Here is a 22,518-nt window from a genome sequence, read left to right as displayed (position 1 = left end):
AAAATCAGAAACGGAGTACAGGCAGGAAAATTAAAAGAGTGTAGATTCGTAGGAGTATCCGTGAGCAAGCACTTTGGTTATCCTATTGTGCTCAACATTTTCCTAATTTCTATAGAAAACAGTACTTGATTTTTGTATTTCAAATACAAAAATGATTTTCCTGTAACAGGCTCCTGGTGTTCTCCCTCCACCACTTCTGCAGCAGTACTGTCAGAAAGGAGGCCGTCTCCTGCGCACCGCAGCGCATGGGGCCTCAGGCAGCCTGCTGGTGAGCTAGGTCACATGGATGCTGACATCTGGATATTGACTGCAATTCATCTAAGACAGTCAGAGAACTCTCTTTCCTGTGACAGATAACCACTCAAATGGATTTTCACAGGGCCTGGTAACTTTCTCAAAGTATAACATTAGGGACCTCCATATTTTACTGAGGACAAGTCTTTTCTACCTTAAATATAGTCAAAACATGGTCATTACAATGAATGCACTGTGACTTCATATGTTAACTAAGTATTTCTAGCTGATCCCCTAGTAATACCATACCTTCAGTTCCCAGGATCCATGTGTCCTTGAGTTACTGTTTCTAGAAAAGGAAATAATGCAATCCATTTATTAGAATTCGGATATTAAAATGAAACTTCTTATCTAATAAGGATGACCTTTATGTTTTCCTCTTTACTGAAGTCATATGTAAAAATAGTTGCTATGATTTTAATAGAGCTTACCATCCACATGTGGAAAAAAAATTTTGCATGTGCCATACCCCTGGATGAAAAGGCTACATATATATTTCATTTGTTCTTGACCTCACTGAGTTTTAGGCAAATAATTAAGAAGTTACTGAAAATTAAACTGCACCTATAAATGAACAGATTTGTGGGTGCACCAAAAAAAGCATTCATTTTGTAAGAAGATTCACTTTAGGACTGTAAAAATACTCAGATACGTACACGTGTATTTCTGTACTCCTATGATTATTCTATTTCAGTTTTTTAAGCACTGATGATTACATCACTTTCATGCTCCTTTGTCATTTAAAAAGAATGATACATATCTATATATGTCTTTAGAGACAAAATCTTTGATAATTCATTAAAACAATTTACTTCAAAATAGATGTAAATAAAAAATGAAATTAGGTAGAAGCTTTGAGTGGCAATAAGCAAATAATTACTATCATATACAAACATCAAAAAATATTTGCTAACATGAAAAAACTGGCCTGACATCTTGTTAATCTCTAAGACCGCTGTGTTTTTTAATTTCTTATTGCAATTCATATTTACTGATATTAAATCAAAGCAGATGCTAAATCCTAAAAAATGCTTCAGGTAAAAGACTCAGAACCTTCTCAATGTCTTTTACGATAGTTCAATTTAAGGTCCAACATATGGAATCTCTTAAGGCCAGTATATTGTAAAGTCAATGCCACTGACTACCCTAACAAAATCACTTGGGGAGCTTACTGAGAAACTCAGCCCCAAATCTGCATACTCAGTGTACCTGTATTTTAAGCAAATACCTGAGGTGATTCTTGTGGACACTAAAGTTTAGAACCACTGCTTTAGCTTATTGTCTAAAACAAAACAAATCCCATCATTGCCTTAAATAACACTGGAATACAGCACTTCACTGTTTCTGAGTGGTAATGTTTATCACCACCTAGTGGTGAAATCTCTTATTTCTATATTCTATCTGTTCATTGATATCATGTAGGTCCCAATTAAAAGATAATAACATTCAGAGAATGTGAAAATTTTAGAGTAATACTTTCCTTAGTATTTTGCATTACCTTTTCATCTATGGTGGGATAAAAAAGCATAAAAAGCAAACATAAATAAAACCACACCACTACCATTGAATTAAAACAGTATATACTGTAGAAGAATCTTTCCTAAAATACATTTGTTGTAGTATCAGTGCCCTGTCAGTAGCGTGCCTTTAAAAACACATTTCCCAGCGCAAACTCTGGTCTTCTTTTGGAGATACAGGGATGACATATATTAGCATATTAAAGGCTTTGAGAAGGTTCATGGTAAAAAAAAAATGTGCAATAATAACCAAACATTTTCCAAATACCTTTGACCATGAAAACTTCTTCCCTAAAGAACACTTACTGACTTCTCTCAAGACACTAGTATCTCAAGAAACATAGCTTGGGACATGATACTCTAGAAACAGCAAATGTGATACGTGCTTTCAGCATCTATAATCTACCACAAAAGACCTAACAATGAATTTACAAAAAAGTTTTGATCAGGATTTATTTTAGATGCTGTTTATATTTGAACCACATATTTGAAAGAGAAGTTTATTGATCTGAATTGCTTAACATTTTTTTTAAGTTAATGAAATACACATCTAATAAAAACCCCTCTATGTTGGCAATTTTAGTAACTGACATATGTGGAGCATTTAAGTATGTATATATTATGTTCTTATACCCAAAGCGCTTTGAGAAGTAAACATTTAAGTAAAGACATGAGCACTAGATTGTTAAATGCTATTTCTTAGATTTTTAGAACCTCCTCATTTTAAGAAAAATGTGACATTCTGGCTTTTAAAAATAAACTTTTAGGGCTCAACTACAAGCAACAACTGAGACATGCACTGGAAAATCCAACAGAAGGTCGCACTGTAGAAGCAGTGTCTCGAAGGCAGAGAACTATGCTACAAATCTCTTCAGAATTTATATGAAGGAACCAAGGAACTCAATCTACAGAAGATACCCTAGTGAAACCACAGCTGGTTGCTGAAACTGGCTCCCTGACATTAAACGCTGAGTGGAGAAATTGCAATTATTTCATCCAAATAGAAAATTTGGAGGTCAGGAGGGTAGGACAGCTATCACCTGAAAGATTCAACTTCTTGTATTTGGCCCAGTGAAAAACTGAAAGACTAATAAGGTGAAAATTGTGGGGAATCCGATTTTGTCAATTATGAGAATGAATCAAAGATGCAATGGACTCAGGTATGAGTTAAGAGAATGCCCTCCCTACTTTTATACTGTTTAGATTAACCAGCTGCCAGATATATATCTGGGGGAATTCAAGCATTACGTGAGTGGTAGAGCCTGATAACCTGTGGGGCACAATTTGGTTCCAATCTGTGAAAATGGAAATATGTGCACAGTAAATGAGTTTAGGATGAAAAGTCTACCGGTTGGTAATTAATCCTCAACTCTCCTCACTTAGGTGTTTTTTGTTTTTTGTTTTTTTCATTTCAAATGAGAGCATTACTTTCTTTTCAAAATATGCTCTTTGGTTCACAAAGATTCCATTCTCATTCAGTAAGTCCTGCCTGGGAAAATGAGATTGGAAATTCTCTCACCTAAATTTGTGAAAATTACTGACTCAAAAAAAGGATTTCAATGGAGAGATGTCAAACTGCAATACTGTTACGCTCAGTGAATTTAATCTTTCATTATTTTTAGTTTAACTCAGAATGTGAGAGACATAATGAGGAGGTAATTCAGTGGTTTTAATAACTGCATACCATTTATAATATCTTTCTTTAAGATGCTGAGTTTCTGACTTAGATACAACTTTTTGATACATATTATTCACCTTAAGAGCAGCTAAAAATTTTTCTTGGGATTTTCTTTTTTTTTTTTTTTTTAAAGATTTTATTTATTTATTCAACAGAGATAGAGACAGCCAGCGAGAGAGGGAACACAAGCAGGGGGAGTGGGAGAGGAAGAAGCAGGCTCATAGCAGAGGAGCCTGATGTGGGGCTCGATCCCATAACACCGGGATCACGCCCTGAGCCGAAGGCAGACGCTTAACCGCTGTGCCACCCAGGCGCCCCTTCTTGGGATTTTCAAAACACAAACAGAGTAGGGTCCTAATTTTTAACCTCTTTGAAATGACTATTCTTTCTATCACAGTCTGTTCTGAAATTACTTACATGTCACATTTTTGCAGCAGCCATTGTATCTTATAAAGGGAAAATGTCCACCCTCCTGCAAAGCCATTGGCATTTATTTAAACTTATTATCAATAATAACCTAAAATTCTTTTTTTAAATTACCATTGCTCTATAATCTTCAAAGATCTTCACAAAATTACCAACAAATTTTGGTATAACTATAAAAATACAGTATAAAATATTTCTGATATGTCTTTGGCTCTTGCCTCAGATTAAGTGTAATTAAGTAGCCAATCTGCATGTGTAGGCTGAACAGCAATTACCATATTTTATTGAATCTAAGATGCAACTGACTGAAGGAAGAAGCATGTTCTTATGTTCCATTAAGAAATAAAAACAGGTTGTCAATTACAGTATGGCATACAATTGATATTAAGATGTTTCCAATTTCAGAAGTATAAAAAATGTGAAGAAATGTGCATCTCAAAATCAATGAAATATGTCATTTAGTCAAATTCTAAACAGTCTGTTATATGTTTTATTCTCTTCTTTCACATAAATAAGGCATGATTTAGTCAAGCAAAGAAAACTTTATTTCTGCTACATATAACAACATATTGCTCTAAGAAACAACTATTATATTAGTTTTAGCACTGACGTGTGAATTCAAAAATACATGTCAACAATCCGTGCTCCCCAGACAAAACAATGTTGTGCACAGACTATCAGGTATATGAAAAAAAAAGCTGTCAACTGTCCACAGGGAGTGCGTCCAGTCACATTTTCAGTCAGTCAGCTGAGGATTATGTCATTATTTAGTCTTTGTTCTGTAGAAAGAACACAACAGAAGTATGAAAATCATCACCTGAAAGGAAATAGCTGTTGTATTTAGTATTCCTAAAATGTTAGGAATTTCCTTTATTTCAAAATAGCCAATGTTATCTGCTTACTTAATCATAGATGCCCCCAAATAAGTAAAACCAAACTTACTCAGAAGGATGATGCAAGCAGGTACTGAATTTCTGGAGGGAAAATGCTGTGAATTAATACAAAATCAGGATGCTCTGAAATACTAAAATTTTTATTTTCCTCGTATAGAAAGAGAAACATATTTTGTACATTAAACCCAGTTCAAAATAGAACTCAACTACTTTCAAAGTTATATTCTTAGACCAGTTTCTTTTCTTATTTCATAGGTGTAGCTCACTTAATCCTAGGCCTATTTCTCCGAGACAAAAGGAACCAGCTTTTATGAGTGGTGTTTGTGTTCCCTGAAATCAAGGAAACAAATAAAAAAATGCTCCCCCTCCCAAAGAACTTTAATAGACATAATCATGTAAAATTTGGGAAACTCATGTTATTTTATTGAACCTTAAAATAATACATTTATTTAATATACTAACAAAGGAGGAGGATCTCATGGAGTCCACAATAAATAGAAAATCTGCAGCAAAAATAAATTTAAAAAACAGGCTGCAACTTACAAGACATTTAAAACCAATATAGCTGGTTATGTCCTACCATTTTCAGCTAACCTGAACCTACTTTATCTTTGCTCTGAATAGGTACAATGGTTCAATAAGGGGCAAAAGGACAGATTTATATTTTATGAATAGTCATGCTGAAGAATATGCACTTCCTCTAATGTAGAGAACGGAATGAATGTACATCACTTTTACAGGGAAAAACGTGGTATTATAAGGCTTCAAACTCACAGCACCAGCTGGCCATATTTTCTATCATTAAACTTTTAATTTCTGACCATTTTGATAAGATGATATCTCAAAGATTCACTGAAATCACCAAGGCAAGAGTTTTAGCTCACACTTGCAAAGCATTATTACATTTTATAAGGAATTCTGCTGATTAATTTTCTCTCAATAATCCTATTTAAAAAAATCAGCCTCAGAAAGGTGAAGAGATCTGCCCAGTCATAGTCAGTTAAACGCTGGAATTAGAATTCCAAGCCAGATCTTCTGATTTTTAAGTCTAATATTTTCATACTATATAAATAATCACTAGGAAAGGCTCAACCTCAAGAGTAATTCATATATTTTCCCCACAATAAGACCTTGGTATTACTGTCCTTTTTATGGACAAAGATTCTTTGAATAAAAGAATTGTTAGCTAAATACTAAAATATTTACATATACAAACACACTTTTTTGTGTGCTATTTTAGAAGATAGTTTGTCTAACCAGAATTAAGGTCTTAACATTTTATTTGTAAATGTAAAAAGTCAGCATTAAGAAGGACTTGCTAATTCTTTTTAACTGGCATTTTAATATTTTCACATTGTATGGGATAATGGGAATGAATTTAGTAATTAAATAAAACATTTTAAGACATTTCTAAATTAGGATTATTTGTAATGGGCCCAACAGGCATTTCCTATTGCCAACTGCCTTCTAGGAAGGAGGAAGCAATCACCTGACTTGCTTTATTAGAAAAATGGTCATCAGCAGTAAGGCTTGAGACAATTCACTCTGATACCTGCCAGTCACCATAATTGGTCAGAAAGAAAACAGAGGTAAAAGAAATTTCCTTTCAAGTCAGTAACTTCAAAGTCAATCTAGAGTGCTTGCCAACTGCTATCATCTGACCAGCAGTGGACTTGAGAAGCTGGTGTGTGTGTGTGGGAACAGGGAAACTCTCAGCTGCCCCTAAAACACAGAATTCATTTCCAGAATAAAAAAATGAAAGAGTTGAACATTTCTACTTTAAAGAATGTTTCCCGAAGCCATGGAGATATGTGTTGACTATCACAGAAAAAGAAATTTAAGTTTGATTTCTGAAAACTAAAAGAAAAAGGAATTCATATGGCTGTATATATATTATAATTGATAAGAGTTTTTGGTAAACTGGCAGGGTTCTTCTTTTAATACATACATGCACATGAGAATACTTTGTGAATTTGTGGTTTTCATGCACAAACTCACAAATACAAGTCCAGAAAAAAAACCAACATTTAGGTTCGAAAGGTCCCAAAAGACGTATTATTTGACATTGCTTTTTAGGCATTTCACTAGTGAGATGTCAAAACACTCTTTATAAAGGTTATTATAAATTACCTTAAGTTATAACTCAAGACATTAATCCTTCAAGTTAAAAATCTTTAGAACTATTTCAATTTTAAAGTTGTGTAAGCATATTGTAAAAAGTCAAATTCTTAATATTTAAGACATTCACAAACGAAAAAACCCAGTTTAATTTTCTACATTGAAATCTGATTTTATTTTGTAGAAGGGCAAAAACATTCTCCCAGTAAATATCAAAAACATTTAAGTTTAAAAAGTTCAAGTTTAAAAATATATTGTGAAATTAACCCAACCTGTGGTTTTATTAGCCAAGCTTGAAGTCACAATGCTTTTAACTGACAACTTCCAAATCCCGAAAAAGAAACTCAATACATATTCCTCTTGCTATAATATTTAGCCAATGCGTTTTTAGAATTCAGACTAAGAAGGGCTTACCTCAAGAATCAGTAAGTTCTTTGTCGTTTGTTAGATTCTTCTCTTGGGGAATCCGCCAGCATAACTTTAAGTCTGACTCCATTTAGGATCTTTCCATGTAAAGTAGTAATGGCATCATTGGCACTTATTCTATCTGCATACTTGGCATACCCCACGTTTTTTCCTGACACGAGGTAAACTTCGATCAGGTTACCAAAACGACTAAAAAAAGTTAAAAAAAAATCAAATGAAATTGATAAAAACACAACCATTTAGGTCCAAAAATTGAGGTTCATTCTGGACTCCATTTCCATTCCTCTCCCCACATCCAATCTGCGAGTCAACCTTCCTTCTCAAACAAATGCTCTATTAGTCAAGTTCTCTTCATTCTCACTCAGGTCTCTTTCCTCATTAAGCCGGTCATTATCTTTTCCTTGGAATGCTCTAATACCCTCCCCACTTGTTTCCCTGTCCTCTGGGCTTGTCCCTCTCTAATCTACTCTCTACCCTGTCTTTCTAGTGATCTTTCTAAAACACAGATATGATCATTTTCTCCCTAAATATCCCTTCCAGGGTAAGGACAAACTCCCTAACATAGCTTGTGGGCCTTTCTTGACATGGGCCTTGTCCTCTCCCACTTCACCCTCCCTCCCAGTCTCTCGAATTCCATATTCTAACGATCTCCTTTCACATCCTCTCTTGCAGGAATAACCACCCACACACCTGCCTTTCTTCTCTAGCTAAGTTATTTTTATCAGTCAGGTCTCCATTATACATTGCTTCTTAGAGTTTTAGAAGTAGATGCTCCCCTTATGTATTTCATAACCTGGACATTCCTTTTCACAACACCAACCTCACCAGGTTATAGCATCCTATTCACTTGTTTGTCTCCTACATGAGATTAGCGCTCAGAGGACAAGAACTATTATGTCTTATTTAAATCATATGTTTTATTTATACAATGTCTCTTGCACTTAGCATGGTGACTGCCTAGTACAAAGGAAATGTTCAAGAAATAAACTACACAAATCTGTTAAATAGAAGTCAAAATATTTGAACGACTAATATTTTGTGCAGCTTGTCAATGAGCTTCCTATTTTTTTTTTAATTCGCTAACATTGTTATCAAGCAAATAGGAAAAAGACCAAACAGAAAAAAGTTAAGATTAAAGGAGTTCTATTAAAAACAAAAATAAACAAGGGCCTTCCTTTTTCTACATTTATTATGTACTCTTCCTTACAATTAAGTAATAGTTTACTCAACATAATCCTTAAGGATCCAATAGCGTGCTGACAAAATAGAAAATGCTACTCTGTTCAGCTGAATTACAATCACAAAGGAAAAGTTATGTAAAAAGAATTCTAGAGGACAGGTCTATACAGATGTATTTTCTATCAAGAAACAAATGATTTGTCCATTTTATGCATGCAACTTTTCAAAACAATACTGTATGTTTTAGGTCTTCAAAACAAAGTAACAGGAAACTCTGTGTGGAGACTTAAGAGTATAAATAATAAAAAAGAGAAAGAAATGCTCATATATTTTAAAAGGTGATATAAATACGGAATTTTTTAAACTACAGAACAAATCATTTCTCTCTGATAAGTATTGGGTATAGGAAGTTTCAAGTTTATGAGAGGGCTTAACTGACTGGTTTAAATAAATTATATTATAAAATGTAACTTTGTGGAATTGAAATCTTACCAGAATATATCCTCTAATACATCTAAAGGTAAAGGATGAGGATTAAACACGATAAAAAGTCTTTCTTTCACAGGAGTTTCAGGAGGGGCTTTTTTTTTGCATGATGGAAGTACAACATCTGTTTGGATTTGAGGCAACTGTGATCCAGAATTTCCTCCAAATTGCTGTTGAAGAGTTAGGTACAAAATCAGAAAAAGAAAAACTGCACTTTAAGGATTTTAAGCCAAAAGCTAAAGAGATCTATATCATGACTTCTATGTGATCTTGTACTGCAGCTCTGAAAATTTTCTTACGTAGGTAATAAACAAAGGCCATATTTATTTTATAACCTACTGATGTATTACAGAGATTAAATTCTTACCTACTTACCAGAAATTGCTGCTGACTTGGGTTATTCCACACCATTGACGCAAGCTGTGCTGCTACCATCTGCGTTGCCATTTTTCTAAGAAGACTAAAGATAAGAACTGATAATTTACAGAAAACTAGAAATATTCAGTCTCTTACCCGTAATTTATTTTGTGTGACTTCCTCACTCAAGAGGTCAACTATTTTCTATTCTTACTCTTCATATCATATCGTGTATACCCAGAGCCCTGCTTTAGACCCTCCAGAGATGGTACTTACTCTGTTGCGTTACTCCCATCATCAATGAAGGAAACACCTATCCGATTCCCAGGAGGGTACTGAAACCCATGTAACTTGTATTTTGCATAAATAGCTGATGCTACATTGAAATACTGAACCACTCCATGACCTAAAACAAAGTAGAGAATATCAGGAGTTACAAAGAAAACAGAGAGGGTACCTAAAGCCTGTCTTGCCACAAAATGAAACAATACAGAAAGAGCCTGGTATCACACAACTAGTAAACACAGAGTCAAATGGGTCAGAAAACAAAGTTTTCTTTTTTTTTTTTTAAAGATTTTATTTATTTATTCGACAGAGATAGAGACAGCCAGCAAGAGAGGGAACACAAACAGGTGGAGTGGGAGAGGATGAAGCAGGCTCACAGCGGAGGAGCCTGATGTGGGGCTCGATCCCATAACGCCGGGATCACGCCCTGAGCCGAAGGCAGACGCTTAACCGCTGTGCCACCCAGGCACCCCAGAAAACAAAGTTTTCTTATACATATGTGCAACAGCTATGTTCCTACAAAGTCTAAACCAGATTTTGGCAAAAATATAAACATGGTATTTTAAGGAAAATGCAATTATTAGAGTAAGTTATGTCCAATGAATTTAATTTTAGGATACTGGTGTTTCTTATATGATAGATATATGTAAAACCAAACAGTTTTTTTTAAATTTTTATTCTTTGAAATCTGCTTTGAAATTTTAAAATTTGCCCTATCATACTGAGTAGGAAATGAAATGAGAATATATAGTGTGATAAGAACATATAGTAGTCATCTGGCTCGCTGCAGTGCTAGAGAAAGGAAAAGTGGTATGTATGAAAAACAAAAGGTAAGGAACAGAGGTTCTCAGATTAGAAGTCACACTTTTCACATTTCTTTGGACAGCTTTCAGCTAAGGAAATAGATTTAAATTCAGGAGGATGATGCTGAAGCTGGAGGCTAATTTTATACTGGAGTCCATATGTGGAGCTTATAACACAACCAAAAAGTTTTCATAATATATAACCCACTTGGAATTTTATATATATATATGTATATACATATTCCCACACAATATAACATATATAACCCATATATATAATATAATCCACCTGGGTGAAAACACTGCTACAATTTCATGTTCCTTTCTAAACCCAAGCATCCTAACATTTTAATGAAATTAAAACTCAGAAAGCAAATGAACATAAAAAACTAATTCAGATAGAACTCTAGCTATATGACGATACCTCTATTAATAAAAAGTGTCCCAATAACCCATATATTTTTTTATCAGACACATTCAACCAGAGAAAAAATACAGAAGGTAAAGGAACAAATACATTCCAACATACCAGATAAAAGGGAAAGAAATACAAAACAAACAGAATTATACATAATGATGAATGTGCCAAAAAACACAAAATATGTGCCTTAGAGTCAGAATAAAGAATAACAGTCTAAGATTGGGTTAGAGGGTTGGAAATGGTCCAAAGTAGGCTCAGACGGGCAGTCGTGTTAAAAGACCAGTCAGTGGGGAAAAAAAAAACAAAAAACCAGTCAGTGCTGGGTAGAGAAATAGTAAGTGCATGTGTCTGTGTTAAGAGTGGCACCACTCCAAGGCCTGCCAGCCCGATGACCTGACTCACTTTCCTACTTCCCCTTACATACTAGTTAATAAGTTCAAATGGCTGATATTAGAGCCTTGCTTCCAATTTTTTTTAAAGGTTTTTTGATGTTGTTGTTTTTAAGATTTATTTATTTGACAGAGAGAGAGAGAGTACAAGCAGGGAAAGCAGCAGGGAGAGCAAGAAGTAGGCTCCTGCTGAGCAGAGAGCCTGACAAGGGGCTTGATCCCAGGACCCTGGAATTGTGACCTGAGCTGAAGGCAGACACTTAACCGACTGAGCCACCCAGGAGCCCCCCCCCAATTTTTTTTTTAAAAGATTTTATTTACTTATTTGAGAGAGAGAGAGAGAGAGAGAAAGTGCGCGCATGTGTGCGTGCACCCTCGCACACAGCTGGGCAGGGGAGGGAGGAAGAGGGAGAAGCAGACTCCCCACTGAGCAGACTGACATTGGGCTCGATCCCAGGACACTGAGATCATGACCTAAGCCAAAGGCAGACACTTAACTGACTGAGCCATCCAGGTGCCTCAGAGCCTTGCTTCAATTAAGACTGGGAAGCAGTAGAGAGAGAAGTAGAGCAATTAGATGCTTGAAATGAAGGGAAGGAGTTTCATTTTGAGGTATAAAGTTTAAAAAAAAAAAAAGAGAGATACTTAGCCAAGCATTAATCAGGAGTACAGGGACCCCATCCTGAGGTATTTTGGTTGTACAACTGGAAACAGAGAATGCTCTATTTTGTGGGAGTTAAAATATTTTTTAAAAATAAATGACATCGTATAAAGGAAATATATTCTCAGGGGTTTATTTATTAAGGTATCATTGTATTTGAAAGTTTAAAGTGGAGAAAAAGAAAACAAAATTGTCACAGAAAGAGTATCTGACAAAAAGTGCCACTGGAGAAAAGACATTTTAACAAAACACAGTATATTAAAAAATAATAGACATTATTTTACCATAATTAGAATAAGGATCTCGTTGCACTTCACAGTATTCCAATCCTGGTACTATATCAAAAATACTGAAAAGCTGCTCTTCAGTGAAAGGAACTCTTGATACAACTGACAGGCGTTTGGAGATGGCTTCTTGGCCTCTGTTGTCATTCTTGTCAAAACTTGAAAACTCAGATTGTTGTTCTCCAACAATACAAAAAAAAAGTACATCTTTTAATTTCTATACCTTCAAGAATTCATTTAACATTTTAGGTACGAGTAAGTAAGATGAGCTGTCATTAAGTCCATTGCATTGGACCAAGGCACTGTATTTTGTAGTATGCTCTTGGTCATTACTACTATCTGAAGGGGCCACTGGTGAGAAAACAGACACTCCCCAGCCTTTGACACAGAAATATAAGCAGAAATGTGTAGTCTAACTTCAGAGGAATATGTTCAGCACGCAAAATTGCGTGCAAGTTTTTATGGCAAGTGTTTCACCTAAAAGAAAGTTTATGTCAAATCATGTTTATAAGGCCTTACTTTCATCACTCATTTTTCCCTTTGGCTAACTTCTACTTTTGTCATTCCTTTCCTTCCTCTAGCCTTAGTTTTAAAGCAGCAGTACCTTCAGGATAAAATCTTAGGACTCACACTGAGGGGATATCAGTATAGGTCTTTCATACTTTTTGGTCCTACACTGAGGCAGAAGCTCACTCAAGAAAGTGGAAGTGATGTAGTTTAATATTTAGATAATACATAACTAACCACAGAAAACTATAATTGGAAACTATACTTAATTATATATACATATTATATATAATACATATTATACATAAGTATAATATATAATGCTTACATATAACATATATCTATATAATGTTATTATATAGAATATAATAATTTCCAATTATAGTTTTCTATGTTACACATAAGAATATGTTATATATAATATAAATATATAATTATATTTCTATGTTATACATAAATAAATAATAATATAAATATATTCACATAATGTATAATAATAATTTCCAATTATAGTGGTCTATGTTACACATAGTGTTAAATACTAGTTACACAAGTGTTAAATATTAAGAACATGAGGAGTCGTGACAAACTTCTCAAAAAACCCCACAGTAACTTTTAGTCACTAAGGGAGATTTACAGACTACTGACAGAAGAGTATTCTATAAAATCCAAATCCGGTTGTATATACTACCTATACTATTAAAATAAAGGATAGCTTACTCACCAAATGGAAACATATTTACTCTAGGTTCATGTCCCAATGTCTCCTGCCTCATGTTACTATAATAGTCTTGTTCCGAGGATTCAGATGCTTTATTTTTAGGTTCAGCCAAGATTGCCCTAAAACCTGAAAAAGAGAATCTATGACTCTCAAACTTCATAGCAAATTTAACACACCTCCAAATATATTTTATTGCTAGTGCTTGCCTTAGCTTTATAACTATAATTGTATAAAACAAAATCTACACAAGGGCCATCTGCACCAGACCTATTCTCTGCTTCTTGGAAGATGGCAAAGAATAAATAAAAAGAGCAAGAATCTCAGATTATGGATCAATGTAGACATGAAAGATCAGCAATTCTATCCTACCCTTTCCAGTCTCCTCCCTAACATGAATAACATCATGGTTCGTTCTCCCTGGCTCAACATCAAAATCCTACAGGGCTCTTTGCATTCAGCCCGTCAGCAAGATTCTTCTTATGAAATAGGCTTACAAGATGTTATCTTTTACTCTAGTTTCTCTGCCTTTGTTTCTAAGTCAGATTCCCTTCAATTAATTACGACAACTCTTTAACTGGTCTCTTTGCCTCTGGATCAAAGGTTTTAAATAGGGGTTTAAGGATGAGCTTCAAAAAGTAGGAAGGTCCCATGAACTCTGAAACTTTACACAAAATGCTTATGCATATGTGCACATGGGCATATTTCAAAGGAGAAGGTCCACAGCTTTCATCATATTATTCAGTGGCTCCAAAAAGGGTAAAACCAGTCACTCTGAATTCTTTCTCTGGAAATCCATCCTTGATACTGTGGTTAGAGCAACTGTCTTAGAACAGTTATTTCTCTCCTTTTAAAACAACCTACGAGGGAATCCTGAGGTTGAACTCTTCATAACCTCCCATATATGGTGCCAATGTACTTAGTTAACTTTGTCTCCTAATTTCTCAACAGGATTATTATGCTTTATTCAGACTTCACAGTACAAAGCAAAGTTGCCTTCACAGTATTAAGCAAAGACATGTTTACTCCCAGCTCTGCACTCACCCTCTGTCCTGCCTACTCTATCCCAGATGCCAGTCTTACCTCTAGAGGTGTTCTCATGCTCTCAGTGCACTTGTTTCTCACCACTGTTGGACCATACCACACATTGTTTAACATTTTCTCACTTGGCAAATTTTTATTGTCTATTATAAATGGCAGTATTTTTGATAGAGATCTCAATAAATCTTTACAAAGGGCCTGTAACTGTACTAGGTACTAGGAATGACAGAAACAGACAAATAAAACATACTCCCTGCTTTCGAAGAGACTTTTAAAAATTCTTCTATTATTCTTTAACTATTGTTCGCCTATTAGATCTTGGCTACCCAATATAATTAAATTCCTTAAAAGCTATTTATTTATTCCCTTTGTATCTTCTTAATATATTGCTGATGATACCATAGGTACTCGATTAATGGTGTCTGACTGAGAAATTTAGAAAGATCTGAGAGGAAATTTTGGTATGTTCCTTAGGTTATTTAAGAATTCTACTGATTAGCAGTAATTCTTTCCAGTACATATAAATGTTTATAATATCCTAAAACCTACTAATTTAATTATTCCTCATTTCTAAAGGTCAATATAACTAGGAGTATGACAACAAAGGATATTTTCTTTGGCTTCTTTAAAATTCTTATTCTTCATTATATATACCACCAGCAGCAAAAGATCCAATTAATGTCAGTCTAGCTTGAAATTAACCCAATATACATTTAGTTATCTATGTGGGCAAATATTACATTAAGTTCCATCCTTGACCTTTATGTCTATTAGTACACACTTAATTCTATTAAAAGTTTAGTTTAAATATGAACAAATATAACAGAAAACAAGTTTTTTAATATAAAGAAAAAATATTTTTTAAAAAAGCCTGAAAGGGTAAGTCAATTTTTTAATATTTAAAAATTTTAAATTACTATAGAAATAATAACCAAAATGTGGCAACAGTATTTTCACTTACTAAGTTAATGCAGTTGCTCATATTTCTCTTCAAGACGCTGCCTCAATGAAAGCTTAATCACAGCCCCAAAATAATTTTCATCCTAGATACATACATGTATTTAAACTCCCATTGCTAGGATTATATTAGCAGGTATGGTTATTAGCAAAACCAAGGGTTAAATTCAGCTATTTAGAATAATCAAAAGTTTTGAAAAAGTCTTTAACATGTTAAATGAACACATCCTTACTTCGATCACAGTTTTCTATTGCTTGGGCAGCTTGTGATGGTTTTAAGTATCGAACATAGCCCAAACCTTTACTTTCTCCAGTTACTTTATTCTTAATAATGCTGCAATACTCGATATCGCCATACACCTATGAGAGTTAAAAGAAATGATCTTAGAGAAGTCAAAATCAGTAAATGAACAGATTATTTCAGAACTTAAGAGTTTATTTGTGGCCCTGATTTGCAAAACTAGAAATCAGAATTAGAATTTACAGCCATTTTTAATAACAGAATCCAAATGTCACAAACTAATGAGGCACTAGAAAAAGAACCATACTAACAATACAAGCAAATAATAACATAACCAAAATAATAATGATTTTCATTTTCTGAGCATTTGCTTTACATATATTACCTTATTGCTACAACAATCCTTCAAGGATATATGTATAATATGTAAGTGTGTATGTATATACATGTATACATATGTACGTATATATGTACACACATACACAATATAGTCTATATACGTATATCTATATATATTATACTATTTATTTCACAGACAAGGAAACTCGGTCTTAGAGAAATCAAATAATTTGCCATTGTCATGGAGGGCAAGTAAGAATGTGTACATGGTTTGGAAAGCTTCAAAGTCTTGCTTGGTGGTAATTACAAGCTGGAATTGAAACTTCCATATCCAAATCTTGGCTTAGTCCCTTATTAACTAAGCAGTTTAGTTATCCTCTCTGTGCCTATCTCTTTACTGTTAAATGGGGCTAAAAGTTGTACCTACTTCAAAGGGTTATTTTATTATTTTAAGAGTTAAACGAACTAACAGACCTAAAGGGTCTGGGATACACTAAACATTAGCTAACGCTGTCTGCCTTCTAACAAGACATAACTGATTATGTGTTCTTTTCAAGAGGAGCCTCTCAAAGCGTATCACTAAAACACACTGGTATACTCAGAAAGTCAATTGTCTATGTGAAAAATATGGGTAGAAGTTTACTTTTCATGTTGGAAGAAATATGGGATATAAATTCTTAGTGTTTATTATTTATTTTTTTAAGATTTTATTTATTTATTATTTAGAGAGACAGTGTGTGTATGAGCAGGGGGAGGGGCAGAGAGATAGGGAGAGAAAAAAAATCTCCAGCAGACTCTGAGCTGAATGTGGAGCCTGATGCAGGGCTCCATCTCACCCTGAGATCATGACCTGAGCCAAAATCAAGAGTCAGATGCTTAACAACTGTGCCCAGGTGCCCCCTTAGTGTTTATTATTTATTTTATAAAATTCTCATGTAACCAATTAGCAACTTAATTATTATACATTTGAATAAACATATCATATTTGTTCACTCAGAGAAAGATAAAAATTTATAAATATATAAGATAAAAACTTTCTTACTGTTGGAGGAAGTACAGAATATATATTTTTGGTAGTTGTAATTTTGGAGATATTTTATTCAACTCTTACTTGGAGTGGGACAGAGAAAGTTTGAAAATTATTTTTTACTATTTGTTTCTTTTCTTTCTTACTTGTTGCCTACCTGATTCATAGTATTGGGAAACTTAGTAGAAAAAGGATAAAAAATTACAACCCAAAACAATTTAATTGCTTTTTAATAATTTTTGTGAAAGTATATCACGTATATAAAAGTCAATGGCTAAAAAGAGATTTAAAATTATCTTCAAATTTCATTGACTATAAGCTCGCTATACAGTTCAGAGCTGTAGTTTTTTTTCCTTTAAGTAGAACTCCTTCAAAGGCTTAATTTTAGGACAAATATTCTATGAAGGATGAGCCTTTCTGTGAATAAGTACATCAACATGCCATAGGCTTATAATGAACACTAGATAATACAGTTCACACACCCAGGCTTGCTTGACTCACCTCTACATAGAGCAACAGAGTGATGAGAGGGTACTTTGAAAGTGTAAAGACCAAAAGCAGGTTCGGATTCAGAGAGCCTGGGTTTAAATCTTGGTCCACCACGTACTAGGTATGTGACCTAATTTAAGACTTCCCGCTTTATACTTTAATTTTCCTGTATCTGTGTTTTCCTTATATGGGGGAAAGCACCATCATTAATATTTTCCAGTTTTTATGTTTTTTTTTAAAGTTAGTTTATTCTAGGTTTAGCATTTTAAAACTAGATGGAAATAGAGGACTTCAAAACAGTTACTTAATTCTCTACCACCAATCTAATGATCTAACTCAAACAACACTTAAGATTTAGTAACCATACAACCAATTTAGAATCGTAAGTCATCACAGATGCTAGCTGATTAGAAAACATTAAGTACCTTAAATTTTTCCCGCAGATCTTCTTCTGTGTAAGACTTTGGTATCATAACAAATATCCTCGTAAGTTCTTCATCTTCAACATCGCGGTGACTTCCAGATGATCTGGACTGAGCAATGAAAACCTAAGAAACAAACAAAATCCAGAAAATAATATAAAAAAAATCAGTTAACTATTGTTTTATTTCTTAAGTATAGTCACTTCATTATTAGTATGAGATTCATGGTACATTAAACACAATGTAATAGGGTTTTGTCAAAAAGTTTTTTTAAAGCAATCTTTACTGCAATGACTTTTTATATGAGACAATACCAATGTCTGCATTATTTTTTCCAAATGTATTTTTACTTTTGCACTTTCCTTTACGAAGAGCAAGTCAGTGCACTAAAAAAGAATGTGCACTCTGTGGTTGCTGAGTACAGTGTCCAATAAATGCCAATTACAGTTGATTACAGTGTTATTTAAATATCACATCCTTACGGATTTTGTCTAGTTGTTCTATCAGATACTAAGAGAGGAGAATAAAAATCTGATTGCAAATTTATCTTTCTCCTTTTAGTTCTATCAATAATGCTTCATGTATTTTGAAACTGTATGATTGGCTGCATACACATGTGGGACTGTTATGTATTTTTGACCGATATTTTTATTCCTATGAAATTGCCCTATCTCTGTTAATACTCTTTGTGTTGAAGACTATTTTGTATCACATCACACAAGCTTTCTCTATCCTTTAACTTTCAACCACTTTGTATCTTTATGCTTTACATGTCTCTTTTATTTTTTTAATAATAATTTTTTATTATGTTATGTTAGTCACCATACAGTACATCCTTAGTTTTTGATGTAGTGTTCCCTGATGGGTATTAAGGAGGGCACATATTGCATGGAGCACTGGGTGTTATATGCAAATAATAAATCATTGGAACACTACGTATCTCTTTTAAATAGTATTTACTTTGGTCTTTCTTTTTTTTACAAATCCTGATAATCTCCGCCTTTAATTGGCACATTTAGTCTTATGTTTAATGTAATTATTGATACAGCTGGGTTTAAGTCTAGGATGTCATTATTTTTAATTGTTTTCTTTCTAATATTAACCTTAAAAAAAAAAGGTAACATAACCATATTCTGGATCATCTCAGTGACCATCCAAATGATTTATGTGAGCAAGAAAATGCACAGGACTACCTGGGGCTCCGTTTTCTACTATGAGCAATTCAGTTTTACTGAAACATCATCGGACATTAGATTACTTTATTATTATAATTACTTGGATTATGATATTAGATTATTACTTATTACTTTATAAAATTGTTTTGGTTTTATATTATCCTAGAGGAATGTTAAAATCTCTAATTAAGATTGTTGATTTGTTTATAGAACTATAAGGATAAGAATTTTAATGACTAGTTCTGTTTTTTATAACTTGACGATATGTAATAAAATTAATATAAATCACCACACAAAGCCCTTAAGGTTTCTTTTTTCTTCTTCTACTTTAAAGGGTTGCTATATACCTTTCAAGTATGAGAAAACCTCAACTTATGGAATTCCAGAGTAGGAGGCAACAACCCAAAGGACAGAGAACTTATAAAGCCGTGGGATTTCCAAAGCTCTGAAACAGAAGATCGTATGTTTGCTTAGAAAACAGGTGTCATAGACGTGTAGGACCTTGTTTACAAGATACAGCTGGAGACATATTCCTAGAGAGAGTCTACTGCTACTCCTTCAATAAACTTACACTACATGCCAAGCACTGTATGAGGTTTTAGTAATAGAGTACTGAGCAATACAAAAATGACCCACTAGAAAGTCAGTCTAGTGGACGTACCACAACTGAATGATCAATAGAAAAATAAAATAGGAAACCTTTAGGAATATGGGGAGGCACTGGAAAAGAAAGAGTCTCAAATAAGATTTGAGACTGGAGGTGTCATCAGATCACAAATTTCTAAATTTTAGAAGACTGGAGTGTTTCAAATTTCCAATAAGGCAGGCAGTGTCTGAGCAGAACACATGTATAATAATTAACCACCTAATGGAGATTTCTCCTGAGACTTTATGTTTCGACTACAGGCTCTAAATAAGAGGCATTCTTGCAAAGCTGAAGACCCCTTTCCTCCTGATAATGTAGTTGGTTACAGAATAACTCTTACTTAGCCAATCTTTTCTGGCTGTAGGCCCAGGGCTATAATTTTCTTATGTGTCTTACAGATCCTTTGGAACTTTGCAAAAGCAAACTACATGAGAAAAGTTGAAGCTGAATTAATTTAACGGGAAATACAGAAAAAACCAAAAAGAAACAGAAACAAAAAACTACATTCCAGTGGAAGACAGACCAAGCTGAACCTGCTGAAGAATGAACTTAGACTGTCTAGCTTGGTCCTATAGTGCAACAAACTTCTGGCTGAAACTGCATGGACCAAAATGTTAGAAACAACTTAAACTTTAATTATTTGGGGGAATAACTTCTCTGCGGGTAAAAGGGAGGGTACATTTTCGTGTTGGGACTTTTACTTCTCTTGTAGGAATTTAATCAAGGAAGGGGGATTACATAGATTTGAGATTTGGGGCATTTTTTGGGTTGCCCAAAGACCTCTGTGGTTATACTCGAAGTATAAAAACGCTTTTGGCAAATTTAATTAGAAGGAGATACAAATTATCAATCTAGGACAGGAGTCAGCAAACCACAGCTTCCTGTTTTTCTACAGCCCATGATCTAAAAATTGTTTTTACATTTTTAACGGGCTGTTAAAAACAATGAATATGTCACAGAGACTGTATGTGGGTCACAATGCCTAAAATATTTACTCTCTGGCCTCTTACAGAAAAAGTTTATTAACCCCTGATCTAGCATATGCTGTGGACTTACAATTCATTTTATTAATGATTTGTTCTGCTCCATTTCAGAGTTGGGGAGGTGGAAAAAAAGGAATGTCTATGGTCTACTGTACTGTTGGTATACTCCTATGCTCCTTCTCTTTTGCGGATAGAGGTATAGGGAAGACTGAAATATCTCTCAGTCTTTCATTTATGTAAGTCAGTATTAATAACATTCTTACCAGTTTTCTGTAGTGAATGGGAGAAAAAAAGGGGGCAAAAAGTCGAGGGAAAAGAGAATTTTGTGGAAGTCTCCAACAGAATTACATACACAGCAACTATTTCTACAGGACAGGTGAGGGTACAGATTAAGCAACTGTCAGATCCTCAGGACAGGGTCCTGAACTGAGCTCACAGCCAGTAAGGACTGACATTTTGGGTACTACTGATGGTAAGGATATACTGAGGGCCTACCTTTTGCCAAGCACTGTGCTAAAAGCACAGATTAAATCAAGTAACCCTCAAAATTACCCTTCCTGCCACGTGTCAATTAACTTATTTTTTCACAAGTGCGGAAACAATATAAATACCTCCAGGGTGAACTAAGAGTATACAAAGACACAATACAATTACACTACTATCACAATGATTTGGCTCTTCTCAAGGCAGTTTACTTCGGTTGCTTTCAAAGAAAAGCGGCAATAACAAAACGTATGCCAATACTACTTTCACAAAGAGGGCTTAGTTAAGATGATTTTAAAAATCACAACAGTGTGACAAATACACAATAGCAGCAGTTTTAGTCACCTTCACTCAAACATTATATACATGTACACTTTCGTCTGGTACTGGAAAAATGCCCAACACCAGAGAGGCCACAGTTTAATTCACTTTTATCAAGTTGTTAAGCTCTGTACCAACCTAAAGAAAAAAAAAGAAAAAGAAAAGAAAGAAAGAAAATCTGTTTTTATACATGGTAAACGGGGTTATGAGGGTGGAGGTTCAGAGGCGGGCCGTGGAGTCCGGAGCTCCGGAGTAGTGACGGCGGGAGTGAGGAGAGGCCCAGTCACCGCAGCTCTACAGCCCGACTCCGGGCGGACGTTCTTCCCGCACCGCCCAAAGCTCGCACGCACCCTTTTCCCCAACGCCATCCTCCCGCCCCCGGAATGCCAGGCGCTGCCCAGTGCGCCCCAGGGAGCGGATGTACTAGCCCGAACCCACCCTGACACAGCTTCAGGTGCAGGGAGGCCCCATCCCTTCCCACTCCCGCGGGTACCCCAACCCGGGCACCTGCACCTTGATGGGTTTGGTGTCGTTGGGGCTGAGGCACTGGCCGTGCATCTCCTCCATGGCCCTGCAGGCCTGCGAGCTGCGGGCAAACTTGACGAAGGCGATGCCCTTGGACTCCTTGGTGTGCTTGTCCCGCACCACCCAGATGTCCTGGATCTCGCCAAAAGGCGAGAAGCGCTCCCGCAGCACCGACTCGGGCGTGTACTTGCTGATCACCAGGAAGATGCGGCTGTTGGGCGGCTCGTCCAAGCTGTCCACGCCCGGGCGGAAGCCTCCGCCGCTCGCACAGCTGCCTGCTTCATCCATGGTGCTCCACCCCGGCGCGGGAGCCAAGCCCGGGTCCCCTTCAGGTCTCCTCGCTTCCGCCGCGCCTGCCACCGCCGCTGTTGCGCACCCAGCCGTTGCGGGTCCGGCGCTCCGCTTCCGGAAGACGCAAGGGTCGGGC

At 35.3% G+C, this 22,518-nt stretch overlaps 1 protein-coding gene across 3 annotated transcripts; it reads right to left on the bottom strand.

Moving 5' to 3' along the window:
- Positions 1-4,857: 4,857 nt before the first annotated feature.
- RBM45 (RNA binding motif protein 45) lies at positions 4,858-22,518 on the bottom strand. Of its 3 annotated transcripts, none has more exons than XM_087861736.1 (10): positions 22,074-22,518; positions 17,962-18,084; positions 15,674-15,800; positions 13,449-13,571; positions 12,218-12,397; positions 9,651-9,780; positions 9,393-9,477; positions 9,024-9,187; positions 7,341-7,541; positions 4,858-4,903 (listed from the first exon to the last, which is right to left on the bottom strand). In XM_087861736.1, exons 1-9 carry the CDS (start codon positions 22,377-22,379, stop codon positions 7,349-7,351), a joined length of 1,431 nt encoding a protein of 476 aa, XP_087717862.1. In that variant the 5' UTR covers positions 22,380-22,518; the 3' UTR covers positions 4,858-4,903; positions 7,341-7,348. The 3 variants fall into 3 exon arrangements, with proteins under 3 accessions (XP_087717862.1, XP_045662140.1, XP_087717863.1); XM_045806184.2 differs by having other exon boundaries at positions 4,858-4,889; XM_087861737.1 differs by having other exon boundaries at positions 4,858-4,889; positions 22,080-22,517.

This window comes from Ursus americanus, chromosome 1 (genome assembly GCF_024610735.1).
Source record: "Ursus americanus isolate L20-20 chromosome 1, mUrsAme1.1.p, whole genome shotgun sequence".
Taxonomy (NCBI): domain Eukaryota; kingdom Metazoa; phylum Chordata; class Mammalia; order Carnivora; family Ursidae; genus Ursus; species Ursus americanus.
The sequence above is the reverse complement of the archived record's forward strand: the minus strand, read 5'-3'. Positions and strand labels throughout refer to the sequence as shown.